This window comes from Talpa occidentalis, unplaced genomic scaffold (assembly GCF_014898055.3).
Source record: "Talpa occidentalis isolate TD23 unplaced genomic scaffold, MPIMG_talOcc4v2.1 talOcc4.17, whole genome shotgun sequence".
Classification (NCBI taxonomy): domain Eukaryota; kingdom Metazoa; phylum Chordata; class Mammalia; order Eulipotyphla; family Talpidae; genus Talpa; species Talpa occidentalis.
In genome coordinates, this window is record NW_023601754.1 from 46577302 (window position 1) to 46597913 (window position 20612).

The window sequence follows — 20612 nt, forward strand, 5'->3', positions numbered from 1 at the left end:
ATTCTTTTGGAGCTGGAATCCAGATATCTGGGAAATTGAAGGAGGCAAGAATTGGGCTGGATAGGAGGTGAGGACCCTCCCTGTGCCACCATAGTTAATCTGGACTAGTGACCTCATTCTGTGACACCGGTCCTGTGGCTTCCTGGTGGAGTCCTGGGTCTCAGTTTTCTCACTCAGAGGCTGATTTTTTTCACACTCCCTAGGTGAACACATGTGTTCCCCAGCTTCAGTGCCTCTGAGGAGACCAGGCCTAGATTTACTGCCAATGCCCGTTGGTGCCTGCCCTCGGTTTCCCCCAATGCTCTCGCGCAAGGAGCAAGCCTGGTTTCCTAAGCAATGGGTGTCAGTATCTCCTGACTAGACGGGCCTCAGTTTCTTTCGTGCAATGCCTGCGTGGCCCTGCCTCGGTTTCCCTAGGTAGCATCCGAGCGGCCGGGCCTCAGTTTCTCCGCCTGTGCCCTGACGAGGCCGGTCTCTGTTCCCTGCCCCCTCCCCGCACCGCAGGCCAGCACCGCCGCCATGATGTGTGAGGTGATGCCCACCATCAGCGAGGATGGCCGGCGGGGCTCGGCGCTGGGCCCGGACGAGGCGGGCGGCGAGCTGGAGCGCCTCATGGTCACGATGCTCACGGAGCGGGAGCGCCTGCTGGAGACGCTGCGCGAGGCGCAGGACGGGCTGGCTACGGCGCAGCTGCGGCTGCGCGAACTGGGCCACGAAAAGGACTCGCTGCAGCGCCAGCTCAGCATCGCGCTGCCCCAGGTCTGGGCGGGGCCGGGGCGGGGCCACCTGGAGGCGGGGCCTCGGCCTGAGAAGGCTGCGAGGGCGGCCCGGAAGGGGCGGGGCTTAGCGCCCGGGGGCGGAGCCCGAGGGAGGGCCACCTGCGGGTGATAGGCGGGACCAGAGCGGCTAGATGGGGGCGGGGCTTATCGAAGAGGGGCGGGGCCTTTAATTTTCCAGCCCCGCTGAATGAGGGACTTGGGGGAAGGATTTGATCTGATTGCCCCGGTCCTGCCCACATCTGGACAGGAGTTTGCAGCGCTGACGAAGGAGCTGAACTTATGTCGGGAGCAGCTGCTGGAGCGGGAGGAAGAGATCGCAGAGCTGAAGGCGGAGCGCAACAACACCAGGGTGAGGGGCGCGGGGGGCGGGACCTCGGGGTGTTGGGGTCTGATCAGTCTTTTTCCCCCTTACACTCGCCTTCCTGTTTTCTCCTTCCTGACCCCAATTTCTGTTATCCCCATCTCTGTTATCCCTCTCTTTTTTCTTGCCCTGCCGCTGCCTCCTTCCCCTTTTGCTTGGCTCCACCTCTTCTTCCATTTGCCCACCGCACCTGTCTAAACTACTCTCTTCCTCGACCCTGCTTAATTTTCCTGATTTGCTGCCTATCCCTGTAGCTTCTCCTGGAACACCTGGAGTGCCTGGTGTCCAGGCACGAGCGGTCACTACGCATGACCGTGGTGAAGCGCCAGGCCCAGTCCCCGGGCGGGGTCTCCTCCGAGGTGGAGGTGCTCAAGGCTCTCAAGTCCCTCTTCGAGCACCACAAGGCCCTGGATGAGAAGGTATGAGAATCGAAACATCCTGAATGCAGAATGGAAATCCGTGGATGGCCGGGGTTGTCGTGGTTGCCAGAGATTCTGGCTGTGATTGGTTGGAGATGTCCAAAGTGGGGACAATGTCGATTGTGATGGATTGGGACTGGCTATGAGGACTGGATTCCGACTAATCGATGACTGAAAATTGAACTTGGGGGTGGGGTGTGTTTGGACTACCAGTGGGTGGGGCTGCGCACCCAATATAGTTAGAGGAATCCTAATGTTGCCCTGTCAGGCTTCTCCCAGGGGTGCTGTGTTCTGCCATGTGGTCAGCTGTCTTAGATTGGGTCTGATCTTCATCAAACTCCGATCTGTCCCCATCACCAGGTCCGGGAGCGGCTGCGGATGGCTTTGGAACGGGTGGCTGTACTAGAGGAAGAGTTGGAGCTGAGCAATCAGGAGGTGGGGGCATGGCCAAGAAGGGCGGAGCGACCAAGGAGCCTCCAATGGGGACTCCATAGTCTGTTGGGGGTGGGATTAGGGCAGAGAACCAATGGGACTGGGCCGTGGAGGAACTCGTTGGGCAGGGCCAACGGGAGAACTGTCCAGTGAGTGTGCAATCCAGGTGTGAACCCCGCGCTGGGGCTAAGGGAAAGAACTGACTAGGAAATGGTTAGATGGGGAAAGTCAGTGCAAAAGAGGACACCTCACATTGGGTGGGAGTGAACCCATCAGGGCCGGTGACAGTGGACAGCACAGCGGGGGTTCTAGGAGCGCTTCCTGATCTCCCTCTCCCGTTGCCAGACTCTGAACCTTCGAGAGCAGCTGTCTCGGCGCCGGTCGGGGCTGGAGGAGCCTGGCAAGGACGGGGAGGGGCAGGTGAGAGGTCCTTCCCTCCTCTTGCTCTACAGTGCTCCCCATCCCTGATTTTGTGATGGCCCTTTTAACGCTTGGTCTGATCCTCACTGACCCTAAGACATCTGAACCCCTATGACACTTTGACGTCTGCTTCAGTTCACCTAGGTAACTTCGGTGACCTCCATGACCCTTACTGATTTTTTATTTTCCCCCCTCTCTCCCCCATCAACTTTCTCTTTGTTCTCTTCATATTTCTGTGTTCCCCACTCTGGGTTCTGTTCCTTTCCTGCCCACTGTCTCCTCTCCAGACCCTTGCCAATGGCCTGGGTCCTGGTGGAGATTCGAACCGGCGCACAGCGGAGCTGGAGGAGGCACTGGAGCGGCAGCGTGCGGAGGTGTGCCAGTTGCGGGAGCGCCTGGCGGTGTTGTGCCGCCAAATGAGCCAGCTGGAGGAGGAGCTGGGCACCGCCCATCGCGAGCTGGGTAAGGCCGAGGAAGCTAACGCCAAGCTCCAGCGCGACCTCAAGGAGGTGAGGCCGCAGCCCCTGGCGGGCTGCCCTCTGTCCCCCCCCCACAACCCTACCCATTCCCCCTTCCCAGAGCCACAGAGCTCACAAATGGTGACACCTGCATTCAGTACACAAGTTGTGTGTACTCTACTCCTCTCTGAACCTCGTCAGAGGGCTGGCACATGGCACACACATGGTAGGCGCTCAGTAACGGGTCCTAGTTATTATATACTCATTGGGAAATTCTCCCTGCCTCTAAATTGAATTCCATTGTCTGCATTTCACCTCATCCTGGCTTAGGCTCCTGCATCCTAACTCTCATGCCCCACGGATTGCTGGGAAATGTAGGGCCTGTATTCTTGAAGCCAGTGGATGAGCAAAAGAGTGAACACTTTATTTTTCATGATCTACTAGGGCCTTCACCTCAGATTTTAAGCCTGGATAGCCCTGGAGACTGCTGGGAAGTATGGTGCTGTCACCTGGGCTCCCAGCTGGGAGTCCCCCTCTGGGGTTCTAAGCCTCTGTTATCCTGAGGCTGTTGGGAGATGTGGCCTCCCAGATGGAAGGAACATAGTGTTCCACGGGCCCCTAGAGCACACAGCTCTGTGACTCCAAGTCTGGACTGTGTCAGAGTTGCTGAGAAATCTAAGGCCTGAGTTTTCAAGGCAAGTGGGCCAAGAAGAGTGGAGACTCCTTAGCCGGGGCCTTGGGTCATCCCTCCCAGGAGGGTCTAAGCCAGCACTGCCCTAGAAGCGCTAGGAATAACAAGGGACTTCATTTCCCAGGATACACTGAGGTGCCTGTTCTTAGACTGTAAGTCCAGGTGGCCCCTGGGCCTTCTGGGAGCTGTAGTCCACGTGGCCCTTTGCCCTCTCCGCAGGCGCTGGCACAGCGGGAGGACATGGAGGAACGAATCACAACCCTGGAGAAGCGCTATCTAAGTGCCCAGCGAGAGGCAACGTCTCTGCACGACGCCAACGACAAGCTGGAGAACGAATTGGCCAGCAAGGACTCACTGTACCGGCAGGTGGGGGCGCGGCATGGCCAGGCAAGGGGCCCAGGACCGGGCCTGCATGACCCAGTCTCGCCCTTCCCTCTGTCGTTCCCAAGAGTGAAGAAAAGAGCCGGCAGCTGGCCGAGTGGCTGGACGACGCCAAACAGAAGCTGCAGCAAACGCTGCAGAAGGCAGAGACCTTGCCTGAGATAGAGGCGCAGCTGGCCCAGCGTGTGGCAGCTCTCAACAAGGTGAGAGGACGCCTGGGGCCAGGCCCTGAGTGGGGGGTGGGGTGGGGCTAGGGTTTGGAGGGGTAAGGAGACCTGCAGCAGGGATTCTGGGGGCATAGGGTGGGGGTTAGAGTGGGATGGGGCCAGGAGGTTACTGGGGCGGAAAGGATGCCCTAGAACTTGAAAGATCAGGACAGATCCTGAGGAAGGGAGATGGGGAGAGGGCCTGTGGGCTTTATAGACGGAGGCAGGCCCTGAGTCACTAGTGCGGGGTCTGGAGTCCTGCAGGGGAGCGGCCTGAAGCACTGGCATTGGGGCCTGGCATCAGCCTTGGAGGATGTGGAGCCTGGATTTCACTGGGGCCTGGGGAGGCAAAGTCAGGTGCCATGGGTTCCTTCCACCAGGCAGAGGAACGACATGGGAATTTTGAAGAGCGGCTCAGGCAGCTGGAGGCCCAGTTGGAGGAGAAGAACCAGGAGCTGCAGCGGGTGAGAGGAGAGGCCTGCGCGGGCTGGCCTTGGCCGTGGGTGGAGCTCAGTGCGGCGGGAGCTCTGGGCCAGGCGGGTTCGAGCATGGTTCTGCTCTCCCTGGCGCAGGCCCGGCAGCGGGAGAAGATGAACGATGACCACAACAAGCGGCTGTCCGAGACGGTGGACAAGCTGCTGAGCGAGTCCAACGAACGGTTACAGCTTCACCTCAAGGAGCGCATGGGGGCGCTGGAGGAGAAGGTGCACCCCAGCCCGGGACTCCACCTACCCCCTTCCTGGACTACCTCTTCCTGGAATTCGGGTTCCCAGGCCCTTCCTCCCAGAGTCATTATCTGAGACCCCCCCCCAAAACCTGGGTATGCCGTTTTGACAGGCTGCTCTATTGCTGCAGCTGGATTCTGGACCCCCCCCATATTTTGAGTTCTTGACTTTTTCTTAAGCCTCTTGTCCTGTGTATGTGTACCCTCCAATTCTGAAACCTTGGACACAGAAAGTCAAATTCTGGGGTCCTCTGGGACCCCTCTCCTCAAGTCCATCATTGATGCACCATCCCCCCTCCCTCGAGAGCAACATTCATGCCCAACTCGTTCCCCTGGGGTCCCCCTGAGGACTGTCTCTGGGCAATGAAGGTTGCTTATTGCCCTGCCCCTTGGGTATGTGCTTTGAGGCTCCTTCCACCTCACTAACCCCCTGGCCCCCACAGAACTCCCTGAGTGAGGAGATTGCCAACATGAAGAAGCTCCAGGATGAGCTGCTACTCAACAAAGTAAGGAGGAGCCTGTTCGCTAACATGGGGGCAGGATAGAACCAGCCAGGCTGGGAGGGACGTTCCTCAGTGGGGGCAAATTTTGACCTGACATCTCCAATCCGCTCCCCACAGGAGCAGCTCTTGGCGGAGATGGAAAGGATGCAGATGGAGATCGATCAGCTGCGGGGGAGGCCGCCCTCCTCGTACTCCAGGTGACAGTAGACCTCCTGTCCCACCTCTGTCCACATAGGCCCCTGGCCACACTTTTGATCCCTAGGCTCCCCTCCTCCCCCACTCTCTGCCCTCAGCAGACTTCCACTGACTCCTATTATTTTTTTTTAAAGATTTATTTTATTTGTGCATACAAGAGCTGGGGTACAGGCCAGAGATGTGGGGAGTGAGAGGATTCACCAGAGATAGAGTGGGGAGCTCAACAGGCAGATCTACTGAAATCCACTGCTGAGGGGAGCAGCGGGGAGACAGGAGAGGTCTGCTGTGCCATGTAGGTCAGCTCCCTGGCAGGGGATCAATCTCATGATGCAGTGGCTGCAGACAGCTTCATAGTGCTGAGAATTAACCCCTTGTGCCACCAGGGCGGCCCGACTCCTATTATTTTTGATTGCCGACTTCATCATCCCAACCCCAGACTTTTTTTTCCTTGACCTGTGACTCCAGATCTCTCTCCCAGTTTAATGACCGTAGGCCTTACCCTGTGACCCCTGACCTCTGTTCCCTTTCCCTGACCCTCTGGTCTCTGACTCCCCTCTCCACACATCCAGGTCTCTCCCTGGCAGTGCCCTGGAGCTCCGTTACTCCCAGGCACCCACATTACCTTCTGGTGCCCACCTGGACCCCTATGGGGCTGGCAGTGGCCGAACAAGCAAGAGGGGCCGCTGGTCAGGGGTCAAGGACGAGTCCTCCAAGGTCAGTTGCCACTTCTGGGCCATGAAATGAGCAGGGCTGGGGTGGGGGGCAGAGTGGGCAACGAAGCCAAATACTCAGGGCTCTGGAAGGGGGCTGGTGGGGAGAAGCAGGGTCTCTGAACCCACGCTGTCTTCTCTCCTCCGCAACTCCATCTTCCTCGCCTCGATGTCTCTTCATGCGGCTGTCCTGCTGCCTGGTGAGAACCTTCGAGGAATGATGGGGCGGGGGGGTGGAGGGGGACAGTGGATGTGGGGTAGACTCCTAGCCTGGGTGGGGCCCAGTGAAGGAAGGGAGTGGCCTGGGACAAGGGAAACTGGAACCTGGTGGGGGGCCTTGGGTGTGGTTGTGGTTTGGAGATGGTGGGGGAGGGAGGACCAGGGAAAGGGACCTGTCCAGAGAGAAAGCCGGGCAGGGGGCGATGTGGGGGCTCAGTCACATGGGGAGGCCAGTCCACATCAGGGGGCACAACAGGATGAGGAGAGGTAAGGGAGGGACCTAGTGCCTACCTCGACCCTCACCTTTGCCCCTCTGGCCCACACAGAGACAGGAGTGGGAGCGGTCTGCCCCTGCGGGGTCCATCCCACCCCCATTCCCTGGAGAGCTGGATGGCTCCGACGAGGAGGAGGCCGAGGGCATGTTTGGGGCTGAGTTGCTCTCCCCCAGCGGGCAGGCCGATGTGCAGACGCTGGCCATCATGCTTCAGGAGCAGCTGGAGGCCATCAACAAGGAGATCAAGTGAGCACTGGCTGGGCCCACTGCACCCCAGGGCCCCTCTGGCTCCAGAAACCCATCTGCAGCCTGAGCCCATTTCCTTTTCCACCGTCCTCAAGGTGTTCTCCCAGCCTAATGCTCCCCCAGTTCCGCAGGGAGCTCCCAGAAGCCTCCTCTGTGAGACACAGCCTTGTCTGTACCCCTAAGCCAGGCCGCATCCCCAGACTCAGCCCAGTACATCAAGGATCGTCCAGCACACGATGGATTCCGCGTGTCACATCACCCCACCAGAGCCTTCCAGGACCCCAAGAATCTCAACACAATACAAGGCCCCCAGCCCCAAATGCCAAGAATCTTGCCCAACACATCATGAACCTCAACTCTAGATACCAAGAATTTCTACCTCATATAACAAGAAGCCTCAGTTTATTAAGACTCTCCCGTGGACTGGTCTGCCTCGGTTCTCCAGCCAAGGCCCCATTTAGCAATTCTCTAAGGACACTCCCTCGCGCCCCGGTGACCCTCCACTCAAACTCCATCTGACTTGAGGCATTGACTCACATACCCAGTGACTCCATGACCTTCCCAGACCCCAAGCAGCCCCTGATCTCACCCTGCAATTACTCCTACCTTGCTCTTGCTCTCCTCCTTGGAAATTGGCTTCCTGTCCATAGTAATCCCTTTACGAGTTTCCAGAACCAGTTTCTCATCGGGTTGACCTGATGCAGACCCTGCTTCTCCTGTTCCCCTTAACGCCCCCCTCCCCGCCCCCCAACACACACTTCCTGAGTTATCCTGATCCCTGATTCCCCCTGATCCCATCAGGCATCATACGCCCACCATGACCCTCTGGAGTCATCGTGCTTCCCCAGAACCCTCTAGGCCTCGCCGAGCCTTCCCGGCCCAGACTGTCTCCCCTGTAACCGCCTCACTTTTCTCACCAGTTGCCCCATTTTTCCTTCTCAGGCTAATCCAAGAGGAGAAGGAGACCACAGAACAAAGGGCAGAGGAGCTGGAGAGCCGGGTGTCTGGCTCTGGCCTGGACTCGCTGGGCCGCTACCGCAGCAGCTGCTCCCTGCCGCCCTCCCTCACCACCTCGACCCTCGCCAGCCCCTCCCCTCCCAGCTCTGGCCACTCAACACCCCGCCTGGCACCCCCGAGCCCTGCCCGTGAGGGCACCGACAAAGCTGTGAGTGTTCTGAGTCTCCCCAGCGTGGTGGGTGGGCCGGGAGGTCAGAAACAGGGCTTCCTGACAAACAGCAACAAGAACCCCTCAACCAGTGGCTTTCAAAAGCAACCCCAGCTTTCCCTAAAAGTCCAGCTCAAAAAAGCACAGGGGAGGGTGAGCCGCTGGGTAACTCAATCCTAATTTGCAACTTAGACAGGTCTGATCTACCTTTACTCATGAAGCTACTGCATAGGATTTAAAATAATGTTTAGTCTGTGACTAAACATATTTGAGAACTGCCGTTAGAGCCTCAGAATGGCCCTGTGAGGGAGAAACAACTGAAACCCAGCTTAAACCCAGTTTTCCTGCTTCCAGAACCTGTAACTTGTTAGCTTTTTTTTTTTTTTTTAAGATTTATTTGTTTATGCATACAAGAGCTGGGGTGCAGGCCAGAGATGCAGGGGGTGAGAAGATTCACCAGAGACAGAGTGGGGAACAGAACAGGCAGACTGACTGAAGTACACTGCTGAGGGGAGCAGCGGGGAGACAGGAGAGGTCTGCTGCGCCATGTGGGTAGCTCCCTGGCCAGGGATCAAACTCGCGCTGCAGTGGTTGCAGATAGCTTCTTAGTGCTGCGTCCTAACCCCTCACGCCACCACTCATTAGCTTTGGTGGAGCCGAGGAGATCCCACTCCTGACACTCACAGCTGAGAACAGGATGAATATGGCTTGTTCTGCTGCAGGGCCCTGAACTCCGTGTCTGTGTTTCCCTCTTCCCTGGACGACCTTCTGAAGTGCTGCCCCAAACCAGCGCTTTCCCAGACACCCCGAGTAGGCACGCCAATGAATGAGGGGTCCCCAACACAAACTCTCTAACTCCATTTGGTGTCTCTGCCTCTCTGTCCCCAGAATCATGTCCCCAAGGAGGAAGCTGGGGTTCCAAGAGGAGAGGGGCCAGCCATCCCGGGGGATACCCCACCTCCCACCCCCCGCTCTGCCCGCCTTGAGAGAATGACCCAGGCCTTGGCACTGCAGGCAGGATCCCTGGAAGACGGGGGACCCTCTCGGGGAAGGTCAGCAGGGGCAGGGGCGGGACAGAGAGAGGCTGTTTGGGAGGGTGAGACGGCAGTGGAGGCGCACTGGGGAGGAGAGGGGGTATCCCAGAGGGGGTCTGCCCTCACTCTGTCCTGCTCCCCCAGTGAGGGCACCCCAGATTCCCTGCACAAAGCCCCCAAAAAGAAGAGTATCAAGTCGTCCATAGGCCGTCTCTTTGGCAAGAAGGAGAAGGGGCGAATGGGACCACCAGGCCGGGACAGCTCTTCTTTGGGTGAGTGCCCCCTGCCGGCGGCCATGGGGGTGGCACTGACTCTGCGGGGGGCGGGGGGTGGAGCGGGGGCGAGTTTGTGGCTGGCTGTTGTCTGTCCCTCCCTCCCTCCTCCCGTCTTCCCTTCTTTTTTCTTTATAGATGCACTTGAGATTCGTGCGTGTATTCATTCATTTGCTAACTACTTAGAATGTGGAAGGACAGTGCTTGGCAGAGATAGAGGGAAAGAGAAGGGACAAGAAAAAGGCCCTTTGGAGCCTACCCCTGCGTGACAGGGTGGCCAGAGGAATTTGTTATTTCATTTGCCTATTTTTGAAATAGAGAAAGAGGGAGAAGCACCCTAAGGCAGGGCACCTCCCACTGGGGGGCTGGATGGAGCCTGCTGGGGCTGCCTTGGGAGAGCCAGTAGGTACAATTGCAGGAATGTTGTGAGGTGCTGGATACCACGCTGGTAGCTTGAAATTGGGCAGGGGCCGGGGCATTATTTCTAACCTGCAGTGAGCAAATGCTGCACATCAGGGCAGTGGTGAAACCCACACAGGCTTCCCTTGCCAAGGCCAGCGCAGTGAACACAGCCCTCTTTGGGGGATGTCTCGAATTCAGTGCCTGGAGGGGACATTGGTCCCTGTCTGGCCTTGTCCTGCCCTCTCTCTGGCCTCACGGACTCCTCCCTCTGGGCCTCTGCCTTATTGGCCTCCTTCTCGCCATCCCCACAAGAATCATTCTGCCTCCCTCTTGAGACCCTCCCAATTTTGGTCCCTCCCACCTCCAGCGGGAACACCCTCAGACGAGACACTGGCCACGGACCCTCTGGGGCTAGCCAAGCTGACTGGCCCAGGAGACAAGGACCGAAGGAACAAGAGGAAGTGAGTGTGTCCATGTGCTTGGCTGGGGTAGGGCTGGTGGTCAAAAGTGAGAAGAAAATGCTGCGAGGGGGTGTCAGTCCTCCTGAACTTGCTTGCCTGAGCACTGGGGAGCTCCTGGGGTTTTCACTTTCCTTCTTGATAGGGGTGGGGGGCTGGGGAGAAGGTGGAGGAGGAAGGGGTAGGGTTTATGAGAATCCATATAACCTTCTGCTATGTCTTCTACCCTCATTAAAAGTACCTTGTTGGGGGGAGACGGGGGAGGCCACCACCCCTCAGAGCCCCTGCCTACCCTGTCCCCCCAGGCACGAGCTCCTGGAAGAGGCCTGCCGCCAGGGCCTGCCCTTCGCCGCCTGGGATGGTCCCACTGTGGTCTCCTGGCTCGAGGTACTGGGGCCCAGACACCCCGTTCTTGGTCCCCAACCCGTGACAGCCCACCACGAGGGCTGGCTTTGTCCTCTGAGCCCCCTCCTCCTAGCCCAGAGGTGGGCGTGGGGGGATGGCCCTCCAGCTGATCTAAGCAGCTTCTTTTTCCTTCTACCTCACCCCTGCCCCTCTGACCACGCCCACGCTGGTCCTGTCACCCCCCCCCCCACTCTCCCCATGTCTTTGGAATTCTCTTTTTCTGCTCATGTCTGTGTTTTTGTCACTCCCCATATTTCTTCCCACGTCTTTGGGTCTCCCCACCCGTCTCTCCCATGGTCTTTGCTCCTGTCCCGCCCCATCTCTGCCGTTTTGCCTCCAATTTCCTCCCTGTCTCTCTCTTCCCCTTCCTCCGGCCCTCCTGGCCAGCTGTGGGTAGGCATGCCAGCCTGGTACGTGGCCGCCTGTCGGGCTAACGTCAAGAGCGGGGCCATCATGGCCAACTTGTCGGACACGGAGATCCAGCGCGAGATCGGCATCAGCAACCCCCTGCACCGGCTCAAGCTGCGCCTCGCCATCCAGGAGATGGTGTCCCTCACCTCCCCCTCGGCTCCCGCCTCCTCCCGCACGGTGAGCTCCGAGCGTCCAATGCCGGCCCCGGTGGCCCTCAGCCCCGCCTCTCGTCCTCAGAGTGGCCTGTCCCGGCCTGCTCGCTTTGGCTCAGTTGGAGAGACCCTGGCCCCCATCATCTCTCCCCTGGATAATCACTGGGGAGTGGGGTCCGCCCCCCCTCCCCTGCTTCACTACCCCCAACCCTGTCTTTGTTCCACCTCTAGTTAGGGGGCCTCTTTTGCTCCTGCCCAGAGAAAAAGCCGAATCCACGAGATTCCCTGTAAAGCCCTCAATGCGGGGGACCCTGCTCACCTTCTTCTCTGGCTTCCTCCTTCCTTGGCACTGGCTACTCCCTTTAGTGGAGCACCCCACCCCTGTTTTCCCTAAGGCCGGCTTCTTCTCTTCGCTGATGTCCCAGCTTAAATGACACTACCTCCAGGAAGCCCTCCCTAACTCAACAGCTAGACTATCCACCGCCACCCCTGCATCACCCCAGTGCATTAACACCTAATTTCCCCCATAGCATTTACTGCCTTTTTATCCTGTGGCTCCATGCAGAAAATGGCGTGTGCCCATGTCTGATTCAGCGCGTGTTAACCCTTTGTAATGCCTGCTGTTTACCTGTGTGTACAACACTTGAATGTAATTTGTAGGCACCACAACAGGTTAGCTGGAAAAATTACTTCAGCAGGCATTTTCTAAAAATGACATTCTCCTTATTTATTCACATTATGTAGCAGCCACCCCCTTGACATAACTAAGAATATTAATATTGTTAATTTCATGTAGTATTCAGTCTATATTCAACTCTCCCAGTCACCACATCTGTGCCTAAACACCCTGCAGGAGCCGCATAAATGTCTCAGTCAGTGTATGAGTTCTTGACTCTTGGGGTTGCTAGGAGCAGGTACTCAAGAAATGTAAATAAATCCCCCTTCCCTTACTGCTATATCAGCCATCTCCTTAAGAACCCTCATTCTGTCGGATAGGTGACATTTGCACAGACCCACACAGCAAAATGCCCAGCAGGTCCCCGATTCAAACTTTCCAACCCCAAAACCCAGGATCTTTTACCAGGTACACAGCAGGTCCTTAATAAATGATCCTGTCTTTACTGTCACTGGCCCAGAGCTGCGACTGGCCGTTCTGGGCCAGAAAGCAGAAGGTACATAAATGCACATCACCCGAGGCCTCCCTATTCCGACTCTCTAGACCCTCCATAACATCCCCTGCCCCTCAGTCCACAGGAAACGTGTGGATGACGCATGAGGAGATGGAATCCCTCACGGCCACGACCAAGCCTGTGAGTGCCCCCTGCCGGCGGCCACGGGGGTGGCACTAACTCTGGGTGGGGGGGAGCGGGGGCGAGTTTGTGGCTGGCTGTCGTCTGTCCGTCCCTCCCGTCCTCCTCCACCTGCCCCTTAACCCACCCCTTCTCTCCCTCTTCCCACTAACGGGTCAGGAGACCAAGGAGATCAGCTGGGAGCAGGTAGGGGGCGCGGGGCGGGGCGTGGGCGCATGAATAGGCTGTGCACGCTGCATGGACGCCCCTCCTCCCAGCCCGCCCCTCCCCTCGCCGGAGCATTCCATCACCCCTCGGGGGGCGCTGCGCGGAGCTCGGCTGGGGCTGTCTCATTGTGGCTTGTTGGGGGTGGGTGAAGAAGGCCGGGCTGTTCCATTGTTAGCCTGGGGCACTGGCCGTTCCATTAACGTGGTGGCGGGGCGCAGGGGGCTGTTCCATTGCTGTAGTAGAGGGAGACTCTGAGCAGCCTCTTATCCCTATGGTTTGAGGAGGGGAGTAGGAAGGAGAAACACTTGGGGAGGTGGAGCTACGCTTTATTTTCAAGAAGGGGGAGACATGAACTCACCTGAGGTGGAGGAAATGTTGGGCTGCCAGACACAGGAATAGGCTGGTATTTGGGGGACAGTGCAGGAGTGATGAATGGGTCCATTAGCCTTTGTTGGGGGGAGGGTATATTTGAAGGATCCATTGTCCCGAGTTAGGACGAGCTAGATTAGTGCTTCTTAAACTTTAATGGCCAGTTCAGATCACTTGAGGATCTTGTGAGAATCAGGTTCTGATTCAGTAGCCTAGGGTGGGGTCTGAGATTGTGCAGTTCCAGCAAATTCACAGACGATGGTGGTGCTGTGGCCCAAGGACCACGCTCTGAACACACAGGAGTTTACTGTGTCATGAAGGAGCAGAGACCACGTCGACAGGGCCGTGCTCTTGAGCAGAGATGGCCATTGTCCTTCTGTGGGGTGGAAAGAGAACAACTTTGGATTGGGGGATGGATTGTACCTCTTTCACACACACACGGGAAGTGGTCAGAGGGCCTGACCCTCTCCTGCCTACCCGTGGCCCCAGATCCTGGCATATGGCGACATGAACCACGAGTGGGTGGGGAACGACTGGCTGCCCAGCCTGGGGCTGCCCCAGTACCGCAGCTACTTCATGGAGTCGCTGGTGGACGCCCGCATGTTAGATCATCTTAACAAGAAGGAGCTCCGGGGCCAGCTCAAGATGGTGGATAGCTTCCACAGGTGGGGGCTGCTTGGCCAGTGGGGATGGTCCAAGGGGAAGCCCCATTCCTAGACAGTCGTTGACCTGTGGGACTGGACACTGTGGCCCGTTAACCTGGATTCTCAGGAAACCCTCACTCCTGTACCCCTCTCACCAATTCAGTGGCCCATAAGACAAATCCTGAGGCAACGGGACTAGCAGATGCCACACTGCTATGGCAGCTAGGCGGGTTAGTAAGAACTGCCTGTTGAAAATGCCCCCAAGTCAAGGAGCAGTTGCTAGAACTCACCCAATGGAGCATCTCCCCAACCTCTTCGGGACGACCACAGTCAGTGGGGAGGGCCAATAGGAGCAGCCGTCGCTGAGGTCGTGAAGGCTTTTTCTGTGACCTCAATTCCCTTACTGCTCAGGGTGAGTCTGCATTACGGGATCATGTGCCTGAAACGGCTCAACTACGACCGGAAGGACTTGGAGCGGAGGCGGGAAGAGAGTCAGACCCAGATCCGAGGTGAGAAGAGTCTGTGAATTTCACTGGGAGCCAGGTTAGGGGTGAGGGGGGGTCACACCGGTTTGGGGTTGGGGAGATGCCGGCCTGGGGGCGTGGCCAGGAGAGAGGCGGGGTTCGGCGGGACGGGCTACCTCGGACAGCTCTGGCGCCGGGATGGGCGCTGCTGAGGGTCGCTTCTCTCCACAGACGTGATGGTGTGGTCCAATGAGCGGGTCATGGGTTGGGTGTCTGGTTTGGGTCTGAAGGAATTCGCCACGAACCTCACGGAGAGCGGGGTGCACGGGGCGCTGCTTGCCCTGGACGAGACCTTCGACTACTCCGACCTGGCCTTGCTCCTGCAGATCCCCACGCAGAATGCGCAGGTGAGCTGCCGCTGGGCCCGAGACAGGCCGGGCTTCCCCACCTGGCAGACTGCTCGCTGCAACCCCGCCCCCACCTCTCCTCCCCAGGCCCGGCAGCTCCTGGAAAAAGAATTCAGCAACCTCATCTCCTTGGGCACAGACCGGCGGCTGGACGAGGTGGGCCCAGAAGCAGCTGGGAGGCGTCTCTGGGGGGGTAGCCGGCGGGGCGGGGCTTGGCCGGCGGGGCGGGGCTCGGCCGGCGGGGGCGGGGCCCGTCGGGGGCGGGGCCAGCCCCAGGTGCGACCGGAAGGCCGCGCTCTGAAGCGGAAGGGGCGGGTCGTGACCCGGTTCCCTCACGCGGCCCGCGGCCCGCACCCAGGACAGCGCCAAGTCCTTCAGCCGCTCCCCGTCCTGGCGGAAGATGTTCCGGGAGAAGGACCTCCGAGGCGTCACCCCCGACTCGGCCGAGATGTTGCCCCCCAACTTCCGTTCGGCCGCGGCAGGCGCCCTGGGCTCGCCGGGGCTCCCGCTCCGCAAGCTGCAGCCGGAAGGTGGGCGGCCCGCGGCGGACCTTCCGCTCCCCCGTCTCGGGCGGGGCGGGGCGGGGCGGGCGGCCGGCGCCCCAGCGGCCTCCCTCCCTCCCGGGCTCTCCTGTGGCCTCGCCCTTCTCCCCTCCCGGGGACGGGCGGGTCGCTCCAGTGAGCCGGCTCCCCGCCTCGGGGCGTGGAAGGGCGGCACCCCACGCCCCGCCTCTTGGGTGGGAGGTGAACGCGCCCGCAGGCCGGGCCACCTGGGAGGAGCCCCGGCGGCGGGGCCGGGAGGGAAGCCGGCGCGGGGCGAGGCGGGCGCCAGCTCGGGGGGGAGGCCCGGGGGCGGCGGCTTGGGGCCGCGGCTCGGAGAACCCCCCGAGGGGCCAGGGCGGGCGGGGGCTGGGGTTAGCCCGGGGCTGAGCCGCTGCTCGCCCTCCCTGCAGGCCAGACTTCCGGCAGCTCCCGGGCAGACGGCGTCTCGGTCCGGACCTACTCCTGCTAGTGCCGGCCGCCAGGTGAGCGCTGGAGCGGGCGCGCGGGGGGCGGGCGGCTCGCGCGCTGCTCCGCGCTGCTCCACACGCTGCCTGGCGCCCTGCAGGTGACCTCACGCGGATGGAAGACCCTTCCAGAGCCGGGGCTGCCCCCTCCTGCCCGGTGTGGGCTCGCCGGGGAGCGCGGGCGGGGAGCGCGCGGACCGAACCATCTGTACAGACAGCGGGGAGCGCGCGCCCGCCGCTCGCTCGGACTGGGCCTGGACCAACCACGCGAACCGGACTGAGACGGGGACCGGAGAGGGCAGGCAGAAACCCGCCCCGAGCTCCCGCCTCCCTTTTCTCAACTTTGTAATTTATTGATGAGTTTCCGAAGGGAGAAGGGTGCCCTTTCCTCGCGGGAGGGGGGCGGGGCTTCCCTCCCGGGCCGCATGCGGGGAGAGGCTGCCCCCCCTTCCCCCCCACGCGGGGCCTAAGTCTTCCTTCTTCGTCCGTCTGGAGGGGAGGGGGGACTCGCTGCTACAAGCCTCGCCCCCTGTGCCACTGAGCCCCGCCCCGCCGCCCTCCGGTCGCCGGTGCCCGGGGTCAGCTGCTGGCGGGGTCCCCTCTCCCTCCCCAGTGTCTCGTGTCCCCCGGGCCCTTCCGCCCCCCGTGCTGTGGCCGTGTCCGTGCCCCGGGGGTGGGGGGCGCAGAAGTGCGCTCCCCGTTCCCCTCTGGCTCCGGGGTTTGCATGGGAGAATCCTCTTTCCACGATGCTACTGGGCCGTGTGGCGTGGGGAGGGGGAGGACGGTGGGGAGCCCTCGCCCCCGGCTCTTGGTCGGCCTCCCTGCCCCAGGCGTCTCTCAGTGATCACGGGTAAAGAGAACTGTTTCAAAAAGCCCCCGTGTTGACTGATTACTTTGTCGGGACTGTAGAGAGCAAATCAGCCACCTCGAAGACCCGGGAACCCTGTTCCCTTAGACCCACGAATCCCTCCCTGCCTACGTTCCCCAGTGCCCCGAGCATCCAGACGCCTGACAGTAAGGTTTTAAGGAGCACGTTTATTCAGAGAAATAAATATGACTCGTGGGAAGGGATTGGAGGGCCAGGGAGTTAAGTCTGCGCCTCAGCCTTGCGGCCATGTCAGGGTTCCGGGGTTTCCAGCATGTCCGCCAGGGCTCTGTGGAGGAGGACGTAGAGGGCGGGCAGCAAAGTTTCCAAAGCTCAAGTCAGGGCGCCTGGAGATACTAACCCACTCATTGGAGCCCCAGGGTTGTCCTTTAACTCAGCGGGAGGCGCCTCTCTAAAAAGGACCCTTAAACCTGCCCGCCCCCCGCCTCACCCCCACACTTACTGGTACAGAGATGAAGAGAAATAGTCGACGTAGCTTCCTGTGGGAGAGAGGAGGCTTGAGGGGGACTCCACGGGAGAAATTAGGGAGCCACTTTTCACTGAGTCCGCTCAGTACTGGCCCCTCCCCTTTTTCTTAATTCCGTCCCCAAACTGAACTCATTCCTTTGGGATTCCTTTTGGGTTCTAATTCCTCTTTGCTCTAATTTCCCCATACTCGTAGCCCGGGTGCTTGCTTTGGCTCCGCCCGCTCGGCGCTGGGCCGGCTCCTCTAACCTCCACGGTTGGGGCCTCCTGGGCTGCAGCATCCATCCCCAACTTCGCTCGGCCCAGGCCCCGCCCTGTGGCGCTCGCCCCGCCCACTCGCCCCGCCCAGGCGTGGCTCCGCCCCCAGGGTGCTCCCGCTAGTACCCCCTCCTCCGTCAGTTGTTTCTGGGGCCTGGTCAGGCTCACCTGGGGTGCAGACGGTTTCACAGACCAGTGGGCAGAGGTAGCAGAACTGGCAGTGCTGGAGGCGGAGAGAGAATGGGCGGTGGGGCTGGTCAGGGGCCGGTAAGGATGGGGCAGGGCTGCAGGGGCCAGAGACTAGTGAGGTGAAGGGCAGAGGCCGGATTAGATTTGGAGGCAAAGCTGCATCAGCAATGAGGGCTTGGGTTAGTCTGAGGGCAGAGGTCAGGGTTTGGGGTGGATGCACCCCGAGGGTCCTGCACAAGCCAGGCCTGGAGGAGCCTTGCGTTGGGAGCAGGCCTCACCTGGCACTGGTCGCAGTGCTCGCCCATGTTCTCCTCATCACAGTGACACTTCTCACATTCTGTGCAGCGCTGCGGACGGGCGGAGAGTGGTTAGGTGGAAACCCTGACCCTCCATTCGTCCTCCCTGCCTCCTGGACATTTCCCAAAGTCCTCGCTGTCCCCAAGCCTGCTTCTCTTCCTATACTCTGATCCCTATAGCAAGGTGACCCCATGCCCTGCCCCGCTTCTTTGGGCTGGACTTACGGGTGCTCTTTCCCTTCCTCTTCTCCCCACAGCCTGTCAGCCCCCAGTTCCATCCCTCCTGCCCCCTACTCTGCCTCTGGACCTCCTTCCTGTCCTCATATCCGCAGGCGCAGCTCAGGCCTCCCGTGCTGCTGGACCTTGCCCCAACCTTGCTCTCCAGTCTGTCCCCCATGTGGCCTCTGAAGTGTCTTTCTGCCCTGCCCCTGCTTTCTTCAGGGCCCTCCCAAGGCACCCCAGGGGCCCTGGGACAGATTCCCTAGGTGATGGATTTGGAAGGGAACATACATTGCAGAAGGAGCAGTAGCCACACAGGGACCCTGGCTGGTAGTTCCCATACTCCTGGGCATCTTGAGGACCTGTGGGCACAGGAGGGCGGAGGTGACCCACCTCTTGAGTTAACGGAGGCAGATCCCACTCCTCTCCGTCCCCCAGCGAGGCCACTCACCCAGGTCCTCACCACTCTCCTCTTCACTGGAGGAACCGCCAGCCACCTCCCTCATGGCCAGGGGATTGGGGATGATGGTGAAGGGAAGTTTGTCCTCCTCCAGCCCCTCCTGCTCCTCTTCCTCCTCCTGGTGGTCGTGGCTCCGTGGGACCAGGACCTCAGCCTTCTCCCTTTTCTCTTGTTCTTCCTCCTCCTCTTCCTCCTGGCTGAGACTGACGCCTTGAGCTTCCTCCTCATCTTCCTCATCCTCCTGGTCCAGGCTGTCCTGGAGGGTGTCTTCCTGCTGTAAGCCTTCCTCCTCTTCCTCACGGGACCCATGGTCTTCTTCCTCGGAATCTGTCTCCCTAGAATGGCTTCTGTCCTCGATCTCTGTGTGTTCTGGAGGCTGGTGGCCAATCTCTTTGATGGACCCTCTGTGGCCCATTGCTTCGTCTCTGTGGCTGTGTTGCCTGTGGCTAAGCTGGAGAGAGGTGTCTTCCTCCTCCTTGAGGGTGCTGTGGTGGTGATGCCCAGGGCCAGCTGCTTTATACTCATCTAGGAAGTCCTCCTCAGTGCTTTTGTGGCCTTGGGGTTGGTGGCTTGCAACATGGTGGCTGAACTTGAGTTTCTCCTCCTCTTCCTCTTCCTCTCCCTCCCCCTCCTCATGTCCGAGGCCTTGGTGGCTAAGCCTTGGAACCTGGTGCCAGTGTTCACTGGACACATCCTCATCTTCCTCCTTTATGTGGCCTCGGTGTCCGTGGCTGGCGACATGATGGTGGTGTTCATCTGAGGCATCTTCATCTTCTTCTTCCCCATGGCCTTGGTGCCTGTGGGCCTGGAGTTCATATTCAGTGGAGGCGTCACCATCACCATCATCATCATCATCATCTTCTTTTCCTCTGTGGCCTCCGTGCCTGTAGCTGGGGCCGTGCTGGTGGTGTTCATCTGAGGCATCCTCGTCTTCCTCTTTCCTGTGGCCTTGGTAGGCCTGGAGTCCATATTCACCCTCCTCCTCCTCCTCTTCCTCTCCGTGGCCCCCGTGGACACGCCTGATGATATGACCAGGGTCCTCATTGGACACGACTCCCTCCTCATCCTCATCCTCATCCTCATCCTCAAGGCCGTGACTTCCGCGGCTGGGAAGGTGGTGCTGGTGCTCAGCGGAATCTTCCGTGTCTTCCCGCCCGTGGTCTCCATGCCCGTCGGCCTGCTCTGTGAAGACCTCGTCAGAGGCGTTCTCATCTCCGATGTCGTGGCCTTGGAGTCGATGCCCGTATTCCCTGGAGACGTCTCCGTCCTCCGCTCCATGGCCCGTGTGGCCTGGGAAGTGCTGCCCCCTCTCCTCATCTCCAAGGCCTCGCTGGCTGTGGCTGGGGTGGCCAAACTCCCCCGACATGTCCTCCGAGGGCCCGGCCACTCCTGCATTGTTCCAGCTGCTGGGGCCCGGCCCAGCCCCTCTCAGCTGCTGGGTCATGGCGGAGGGGAGGAGCAGGCTGACCACGGCAGCCCAGAGGAGGCAAGTGTGCAGCCATGGCCCACGGTGGCCCATGGGGACTGACGCACGGCAGAGCTCCCCCAGGCCTGGCTCCAGCTGCCCCCCGGCCGTGTGGCTGAGGGGTGGGGTCCTCGTTTCTTTTCCGGCTCCTGCCTTTCTTCCTCTCTGACTGTCCTTGGCTGTGTCTCTCTCCGCCTCTCTTTCTCTGTCTCTCGCTGCCTGCCTTCCTCTGGCCCTTGCTGCCCAACTCTGGACACCCTCCGAGGCCTTCGTAGGAGCCCCCTGACCTCCCTCTTAGGTCCTCCCTCCCCACTTCCCAGCCAATAGGGTCTCTCCCCTCCCCTCCCCGTGGCTAAATTTACTCTCAGGCCTGAGTTATTCTGGGTGCGTCCCCACCTGCCCCTCCCCTCCTGCTGCTGCTCCTCTTCCTCCTCCCATCTGGGGACATTGTGGGTGAAGGGGTCTCTCCTTGACTGGGGGCGGGGGGAGCAAGACCCTTGACTTTGGACTATCAGCAAGTTCATGTCATGCAGCTGAAGCCAAGGGCTAGACGTTCAGTGGGCCAACTTGGGGAGCCAGAGGCCTTGGGAGGAGCAGTCAGGGCTGATCTGAGGGGCCGAAGGGGGCCATGCTGCCCCGTGAAGAACGGG

The 20612-nt window shown here is 60.0% G+C and overlaps 2 protein-coding genes and 1 long non-coding RNA gene across 3 annotated transcripts; 1 reads left to right on the forward strand and 2 right to left on the reverse strand.

The window, feature by feature from the left end:
- Window positions 1-519: 519 nt before the first annotated feature.
- Window positions 520-17317, forward strand: PPFIA3 (PTPRF interacting protein alpha 3). The gene is made up of 28 exons (XM_037516969.2): window positions 520-759; window positions 1027-1128; window positions 1395-1559; window positions 1920-1994; window positions 2337-2411; window positions 2699-2920; window positions 3780-3926; window positions 4010-4144; window positions 4528-4611; window positions 4720-4851; window positions 5315-5377; window positions 5492-5571; window positions 6139-6283; window positions 6831-7018; window positions 7961-8183; window positions 9072-9235; window positions 9362-9489; window positions 10259-10352; window positions 10655-10736; window positions 11142-11342; window positions 12565-12627; window positions 13693-13868; window positions 14259-14356; window positions 14543-14718; window positions 14806-14874; window positions 15077-15248; window positions 15671-15742; window positions 15826-17317. The coding sequence occupies exons 1-27, from the start codon at window positions 520-522 to the stop codon at window positions 15727-15729; spliced, it is 3558 nt and encodes a 1185-aa protein (XP_037372866.2). The 3' UTR covers window positions 15730-15742; window positions 15826-17317.
- On the reverse strand, window positions 13148-14885 carry LOC119249568 (uncharacterized). Its single transcript, XR_005126157.1, has 3 exons — window positions 14839-14885; window positions 14138-14691; window positions 13148-13579 (listed from the first exon to the last, which is right to left on the reverse strand). It is a non-coding gene; the product is annotated as an uncharacterized LOC119249568 (long non-coding RNA).
- On the reverse strand, window positions 16734-20016 carry HRC (histidine rich calcium binding protein). Its single transcript, XM_037516970.2, has 6 exons — window positions 18489-20016; window positions 18329-18399; window positions 17801-17869; window positions 17502-17556; window positions 17053-17089; window positions 16734-16878 (listed from the first exon to the last, which is right to left on the reverse strand). Exons 1-6 carry the CDS (start codon window positions 20014-20016, stop codon window positions 16842-16844), a joined length of 1797 nt encoding a protein of 598 aa, XP_037372867.1. The 3' UTR covers window positions 16734-16841.
- Window positions 20017-20612: the final 596 nt, after the last annotated feature.

Excerpts from the sequence above, each read along its gene's own strand:
- PPFIA3 (XM_037516969.2), top strand. The coding sequence starts at position 520 with ATGATGTGTGAGGTGATGCCCACCATCAGCGAGGATGGCCGGCGGGGC. Across the intron at positions 3,927-4,009 it reads AGGACTCACTGTACCGGCAG|AGTGAAGAAAAGAGCCGGCA; the intron begins GTGGGGGCGCGG and ends GTCGTTCCCAAG. Across the intron at positions 13,869-14,258 it reads ATGGTGGATAGCTTCCACAG|GGTGAGTCTGCATTACGGGA; the intron begins GTGGGGGCTGCT and ends CTTACTGCTCAG.
- HRC (XM_037516970.2), bottom strand. The coding sequence starts at position 20,016 with ATGGGCCACCGTGGGCCATGGCTGCACACTTGCCTCCTCTGGGCTGCC. Across the intron at positions 18,400-18,488 it reads GGAGAGTGGTGAGGACCTGG|GTCCTCAAGATGCCCAGGAG; the intron begins GTGAGTGGCCTC and ends CTGTGCCCACAG. Across the intron at positions 17,090-17,501 it reads TGAAACCGTCTGCACCCCAG|GAAGCTACGTCGACTATTTC; the intron begins GTGAGCCTGACC and ends TCTCTCCCACAG.